Genomic DNA, 7,767 nt, shown 5'->3' with positions numbered 1-7,767 from the left:
CTTTTCTGCTTCGAGAAGTAGAAGAAGCTGAAGAAGAGAGAGGTGTGGATAGAGACCCACTCTCTCTTTGTCTAGGGAGAACATGAGGGGAGGAGGAAGAAGAAGAGGAAGAGCTTGGGTCATGTAAATGCAGAGAATGATGGTGTAGATGAAGGAGACTGCTATGATTCACAGAGGGAAGATTTGCGCCTCCCCGATCTTTCAGCTTGAAGAGAGAGTCGAAGCGCTTTAACCATCTCTCATACAAACTCTGATCGATAAAACTCCAAGCGTCTTCTTCGCCTTCGAAAGAAAAGGAAGAAGAAGAGGATAAGAGTAAGGGAGAAGAAGAAGAAGAAGAGGAAGAGCTAGATGGAGAAGCGTCGTCTGGATGTGATCTCCTTAGGTGTCTATACAGTGCAAAGATTTTATCTCTCATATCAAAAGGCAGCTGACAATCTAGACAAGAAAAAAGAAAGAAGAAAAGAGAAAGAAGAGATAAAGAGAAAGAGAGAAAGAAAAGACGACGTGATAGCGAAGAAATGAGGACCGTCTCGTTCATACAGAAAGATTCTTCTCTCTATACACATGCAGATATATACAAATACATATATATATCTCTTTCTATCTCTCTCTCTCTCTATAGAGTGTACATTGACGGAGCTTGTATGTCCTATCTGTAGACTTCTATGTGAAGAAGAAAGATCAAGAAGAGAGAAGAGTAAAAGAGTACCAACACTCTCTCATGCTAGATTAACATACGTCTCAAAACATGACGAGGGGCAGAGATATCCACATAGATATCTATCTACACGAAAAGCTCTCTTCTTCTTCTTTTTTCTCTTCTTTCTCCCTCTCTCTGTCTCTATGACTCCCCACATAACTAGGAAAGAAAGAAAGAGTTAGAAAGAGAGAAAGAAAGAAAGAGTGAGAGAGAAAGGAAGAAAGACTGAGGAAGAAAGAAAGCGGATTCCTTAGAAAGAATTCTCCATACAGAGGTACATGAGTGCGTGTGTTGTTTCTTCGTCTCGGGTGACTCCCTTCATTCTCTTCTCTGCCCCCCCTTGACGCCATCTTCTTCTCTTCTTTCATCTGTTTCTTTCCGCGCTTTCTTTATCTTCTCTGCAAAGTATCGAGAAGAGACGAAAGGACGATCTTCCTTTTCCCCTTATAGATATATGAAGGAGTAGACAGGCGGATGTCTTCTTCTCACCCGTCGCATCTATGTAACGAAGTATGTAGGTAGTCCAGGCACTCAATCCATGAGCGTGGCTTTATGCATACGTTTCTGTTAGACCCTACCTTCCCGGCTAAACATCCCTTTTCTTTCTATGTATCTATGTAAGTGTGGTGTATAGAACTGTAGCCACATACATACAACTATACGTAGATATCCATGGGTATACACATAGATATATATATATATATAGATACAGATATACGTCTCTATAGAGAGAGATATCGGCGTACGTAGTACACAGAACGGACCGAAAGCATAGATCGATTGGCGCGTGTCGATGAGAAGACTCACTAATAAAATCGCGATGAAAGAGATCTGCAATTCTAAGAATGAAGTCTTGCGCCTCAGGACTTGGTGAAGGTGGATTTCTCTGAAGAAAAGAAGAAAGAAAACGAGAAAGAAAGAAAGAAAGAGACCATCCACGCAGCAGAGCACACAACTCTCGCGATTCATGGAGGAAAAAGGAAGAATGGACCCGACCAAAGAAAAAAAGAAAGGGAAGTTTAGCAGAAGAAGAAAGAGAGGAAGAGAGAGAGACGAGACGAGGGAAAAGAGGAGAACGCAGAGAGGAGGAGAAGAAGAAGCTTCTCACAAGCTCATCATGTGTTGTATTCTTAGGAGAAAGAAAGGAAGAAAGAAGGAAAAGAGAACTTATAGCCTACCTTAAGAAGGTAACATACAGAGAAAAGATCATCGGCTGATCTCGATCCTTTCTGAAAGCTTAAAGAGCTCACAAATTCTTCTAGTATCTGCTGACTCCTCCAGATTTCTTGTCCTCTCTTTCTTTCCTTCTCTTCATCCTTCACCTTGTTGTCATCCACGCATGCTTTCTCTCTTTCCTTTTCTCTTTTCTCTCCAACTTCTTCTTGATCTTCTTCTTCTCCTCTGGCTTCCATTTGGTATCCGAGGTCATGGCTCGAATCTTCTTTTTCCCCTTCTCGTTCAGCAGCAGTATTATCTTCGAGTTCCCGCCTTGCTTCTTCTCTCCCTTCTGAAGACGATAGCTTCTCTTCTTTTCTCCCTTCTCCCGCTGCCATGTGAGGATGACAGAACGGAGAAGAAGGGAGATAACTTCTTGTCTCATCATCTTCTCTTGAGTTTTCTTGCTGTTCTCTGTCTTCCTTATCTGTGGCTGGATGAAAGTTTAGTAAGGCTTCTAAGCCGTCGGTCAGGAGCTCTTCAAAACTTGTAAAGACAAAATGAAGATCTGCCACGAACTGTATATACGCCTGAAAAGTTGGGAAAGACAAGCGTTCTTTACCGCACAAGAAAGTGAAGTTTCATGAAAGCAGATACGAGAGCTTCTACAGGAACTACGTTTTTTCAAGTGTCTGTACACCTGGTAGCTTTACTGTAGCGGTTCCATATGAACGTTAGGATCGATGAAAACTCCATGGCCCTCTCGAACACGGATGATTCATTGTTCTACTAGCGAAAGCAGCATACTTCCTGAGGTCCTTCTTCTCCATACCTCTTTCTCACTGAAATCCCACAAAGGAGCCCCGAAGTGTATGTACACCTGACGGAAACGTAAGGTGTATGTACACCTGACAAAAACCTGTGCATAAGCATAGTCGACTTCTACTCTGCCATCCCCTTATGACTGGCATTCTGGTAGAAACAAAACACGATCCTCACGCTGATAAGTCATACAGATGGATATCTCTTTGATACTCCGCTATTACTCCAAGTCAACACAACTGCTTCAGAGGGTCTATGTATCTAGGTCATCATCCCTCATTCCGAAGAGATATTCTTGCATTCTCTGTATAAAGGATACCCGTATCTCTTGCCATCAACTATCTAACCATCCTTCTCGTCTTGCAAGATGACTATCTATCTTTCTCTGTTTAGACATCTGCTTGTGGCTCTTCCACTCCCAACTGTAGTACATACCGTGCGAGTCCTTGCAGCTGCGATTCTGAGGAGATTCATTTGTCTTTCTTCTTCGGCTTCTTCTCTCGATGTTCGTTTACGATAGAAATGCTCTCTTTTTTTCTGAGCGATAGAATCAAGAAAAGACACGTTCCCTAGTAGCATTCTCTGCTGTTCATACACCGACAGAACCTGCTGAGAAGCTCTCCAGAGTTTCTTCTTGCGATGAAGTCCCTGGACTTGTTGCAATAAAGAAAGAGAAGAAGAAGATGGGAAGTTGGTAAAAGACCTTCTTTTCGAGTCTATGTCTTCATGATCCTCTTCTTCAGTCTTCCTTTTTTGCTTCTTCTTGTTCTCTCTTCCGACTGTCTCTTGTTCTTCTTCTTCGTCTTTCGCCTGATGCCATCGACGCTTCCAGGCGTTCAAGCTATCTCGCTGATGCTTCTGCTCGAGCCAAGCTAAATGAGGGACAACCTCCATGATCACGAAAGAATAGCTGAAGAGAGGAAAACGAAGATGAGGCATAAAACAAGAAGAACAAGAAACTTCCTCTCTTCTGATTCGGAGCACATTATAGACCGTATACGTATTAGGGATGGATCTATTGTGAGAAAATGGAAAGTATATAGCTCGCAACATGCCGTACACACATAGACAAAGAGAGAAATAGACGAAAGTTCAGATCTAGGAAAAGTCGCAGCCAGGGGCCAACCATCCTACTGTTCGGCAATGAGGATTAGAGACGGAGCTAAACCAACTATGCTTACGACTCATCGCTATCTATCCATACATATAGAAAGAGCAGTATACATACAGTTATAGATAGATATACATATGTAAAGGTAGAGGTATATACATATAGGCCCATACAATTGGATACATATGTACCCGCCATTTGATCATACACTCCAGCTAGAAACTAAAGCTTATTCAAGGAAGGTCTCCTTTTTGTCTATCTTCGCTTAGGCCTCGAGGCCAATCTTTTATGACTCCGGAGAGGTCAGATCGAGATCTATCGAAGAGCATCTGAGACGTTTCTTTCGTGTATACCTGAGGGAGTTATAGATCATATTAAGACGAAGTTGATATTCTTGGTGTTTCTCCGTCTTTCTTTCCTTCTCATGCATTGAAGATGAAAAAGCGGTTTTAGGACAACTCCTATGGTGTAAGTTGTCATGTATCCTTTCTGATTCCTGAGATCTTCCCTCTTTCTGGCTACTACTATCATGTGCTGACATCGAGGATGCATGCATCCGTCTTTGTCTTTCATTATGTCTTTGAAAAGCGATCTTTCTTTCCATCCTTTTCTTCACATGATCTAAAACCTTTTGTCGATGAGAATCAAGTAAGGTTAAGAGATACCCTTCTTCTTTTCTCCATCGCCCTGTTCCCCAAACCTTCTTAGGGCGGAACTTCGGCTGCTGGCGTTTATACGCAACTTCTCTTTTATGTAATTGATCTCTTTCTTCCTGATCTAAGTCTCTCGCCATTCTTTCTATATCCTCATCGTCATCTTCTTCCTCTTTGTCTTTACATAGGGTTCGTGTATCTGTTGAGGAGGAAGCGGCTCTTCTCTTTTTATGTTGCTGAGAATAGAAGAGAAGTTCCTGATATTCTGGTGTATGGAGGAGTCGATTTCTATTGGGCTCAAAGCGCATCCAGAACTTCTCTCTTAAAACCAACTGCTTGAGGCCTGGGTGTGGAGCACGATAGATAGGCCGGCTTCGACTACGCGCCATGCACAGAGACGTCGTACGGTGGTCATACATGTCTTCTTCTTTCTCATGATAAGGAAAAGGAGAGAAACAGCATCCGCTTCTTGTTCTGTCTCTTATTCTCCCTCCGGTGTCTTTCAAAGAAAGAACATTCCAATGACGGGAGAAGGATTTGCAAGACAAAGGGGAAGAGAAAGATGCGGGAGTGGTTAGAAGGTTTGGAGGGTGAGAAAACGGGGCAGATGATAAGAAGAAGAGAGGAGCTCGGGCGATGGAACGCTGATGGCTATGGAGAAAAGACGTAGAAGAGAGTTTCCTTTCTGGGTAGCTCTTTCTTGTATGTCCTTCACCTTTCAGATGCCTCGGAAAAGTCGGAAGACTCGATGAGAAGGCCTTGAGAAGATCTCGTTCATCTCCATAGCTCGCGCCTCTGCCGCAGGAGACGAAGCGCTTAGCCTGTACTTGTTGAAAAAGAAAGAGAAGATGGTACAAGAGAAAAAGAAAGAATCTCCATCGATGACGCTTCACACTATGAAGGCTCAGAAGATCCCTCCGAACAGTTCTTTGAAAAGAGGAGTACGAGCTAATGAGAGGACGTTTGAGACGATGGAGAACAGCTGAACGACGCTCGGACTCCTCGGAGGAGACGAGACAGCGCAGGAGGAAAAAGCAGATTCCCATAGCGGGCACCTCCCCGGAATAGTTGGATTTTTCTTCATATTAGCCTTTAAGATCGAAAGAAAGGCAGAATGCTTGTGCGGATGACTGCAAGAGAGTCGACAAGCGAAACTCCAAAGGTCACCCACTAAGTGGGGCTACGGCATTCCGCGTGTACGTACAGCCAGTCACTCAGTCTTCGTTAGTCCGGCGTGCGCTTGTAGTGCTGATCTGTTTAGACGCTAAGGGATCAAACGTGGGGTCAAAAAATGAGACCATCTGAAATGAAAATGAATAGTAGCCGGTACTCCTCATGACATTTCTAGTGGGCGAGTGATGAGAGACCAGTTAGGACGGGACTGCAACAAAGGAGTAAGCAGAGACTAATGCTGTGTCTAGGGAAAAGCCAGCTCGGTCAGGAGTACACGGCCTCCACGGAATATCACTGATCTTCTTTGAGTACTAAAGAATATGATACGCTTTTGGGGCTTTGCAGGAGTACTAGCCAACACACGGTGTGTAGGAGGAAGAAGCTGCATGCAGGGGACCCTGGGCATGCATGGGGAAGCATCTGCCTACGCATTTGGAGGGGAGAGCGGGCGGCGCCGTAGTACAGCGTGTCTTGGTAGCAATGTTCCAACGAGAATGACAGTGCTCGGACTGCTGCCGCCTAGCCGGTGAATTCCTGTGACTGTCCGGAACGGACAAGTGAAAGCGTTGCGGGTAGGGGCATGATCGTTGCGATACGCCAAGTGCCACGACGCCCGGGGCTGTAGCGTGCTCCGCTACGGTTGCGGGGAGACACCGGGCCTGCGGATCAGGAGGAGAGTGTGTGCGACCCCTCCGTTCGCCCGTACGCGATTCCTGTCCATGGTGAAGAAACATCCTACTGACGGCTGCGGTGTGGACGGTGTGACGGGATGTATGCCGGGGAAACAAGGGCAGAGTCTTTCTTTTGCAGTGATACGGTGTGCGGCGAGGTGCCAGCTACATCCCCAGAAAGTGTTGCTGCCACACTCGGTGGAAGCCCGTGATTGCTGGCAGCGAGCGGGAGCTCCAACCGTTCAGCGACCTCAGGTTCTGTGCCCTCATGTGCCGTGTGTGGAGGTGTTTATGTGTCGTAGCGAGCGAAGCGACGGGCTGTTAGAGCAATTCGTGGCACTCGAGGACCTCGATCAGGTGCCCGCAGTGGCACAACAGTTTCCAGGCCTACTTTGATTGTACGTGGTACCCTGGTCAGTTGACAGAGTGGACGGAAGAGGACTCCGCGCAACAGGCGGCCCTTTCCACGGCCGACGACGTCAGGGCTGGAACTGTAACAAAGCGTTCGGGAGGGGAAGGTTTCTCGGGACTGTCCACCGTGTTCGTACCAAAGGCTACCTCTCACCCTACCACACGCGTCGCACTCGTACAAAGAAAAATTAGCGAGGCCTCCTGAGTAAAGGAAACGCTTCTGTCCCCAGCATTTGCCTCACGTTGTCGCCGCTTGAGATGACGACGCAGCGGGCGTCGGATTTGGTGATCTGCAGAGTCACAACACAGGGCCCCGAGCTACAGAGACGTCACTAGCCCTCTCTCGACTTCACGGGCTGAGGACAGAAGTGAGGATCTGCTTGGTTTCAGGTTTTTAGTACGGTTGTACACAAGGGGTAGTAGCGCTTTTTCAGGAAAAGGAAAAGCAGAAAACGGCGGAATGTGGCAACAATGGGCATGTCCGTAGGGTTGCCGGCCAGCAATTCGGGGACGTCTGCGCGGTGCGGCGATAGAAGACGTGCACGGGGCGTAATTTCTTGAAGCTATTCCGCTCTTGACTTATTATCTTTCAGCCTGGAGCTTTTTTTTTCACGTTTTACTATTTTCTCGACTCCGTTCCTATTCTGGCCATATTTTATTTTCGTTGCTTGTTTACTTCATTGCCTGGTTTTGCTTATGTAGCCGACTTCAAGTCACGGTAGCGGACACTCAAATGGCACAGTTAGCACAGCGTAGTGAAGCACTAGTAGTCACTCAGGAGTTTAGAGATAGTAGTCTAGTATGGTTAGAATAGTTACTTGCTTATAGTAGAGGCTTCACTTGATCATCGTGTCTATTATGACATGCGGGACGTAGCTGGTACTCGGTCTCGTCTTGGCCATGTGATTCTCTGGTAGCTGAACTTCCCCGGCGCAGCCTCGGCGAGCTTGCTAGCGTTGCCATCGGGCGCGTGTGTCAGCGAATCATAAGCCTCACGAGGTGGCAGCGAACCACGGCACGAGCTCTCCGAAAATTCAGCCGCATCCACACATAGGAAACTGATGTGTG

The 7,767-nt window shown here is 46.2% G+C and overlaps 2 protein-coding genes across 2 annotated transcripts; one reads left to right on the top strand and one right to left on the bottom strand.

Moving 5' to 3' along the window:
* Positions 1 to 1,467: 1,467 nt before the first annotated feature.
* Positions 1,468 to 5,927, bottom strand: CSUI_000523 (uncharacterized protein; the record flags this gene model as incomplete). The annotated part of the gene is made up of 4 exons (XM_068060757.1): positions 4,145 to 5,927; positions 3,116 to 3,590; positions 1,882 to 2,448; positions 1,468 to 1,589 (listed from the first exon to the last, which is right to left on the bottom strand). Coding segments are annotated over exons 1-4 (2,508 nt in total), but the record flags the coding sequence as incomplete, so codon positions are not given.
* A 197-nt stretch (positions 5,928 to 6,124) lies between these two features.
* CSUI_000522 (uncharacterized protein) lies at positions 6,125 to 7,209 on the top strand. The gene has a single exon (XM_068060756.1). It carries the CDS (start codon positions 6,337 to 6,339, stop codon positions 6,682 to 6,684), a length of 348 nt encoding a protein of 115 aa, XP_067927273.1. The 5' UTR covers positions 6,125 to 6,336; the 3' UTR covers positions 6,685 to 7,209.
* Positions 7,210 to 7,767: the final 558 nt, after the last annotated feature.

The sequence above is a fragment of the Cystoisospora suis genome, assembly GCF_002600585.1.
Source record: "Cystoisospora suis strain Wien I chromosome Unknown contig_191, whole genome shotgun sequence".
NCBI lineage: Eukaryota > Apicomplexa > Conoidasida > Eucoccidiorida > Sarcocystidae > Cystoisospora > Cystoisospora suis.
This window is presented reverse-complemented; position numbering and strand designations above follow the sequence as displayed.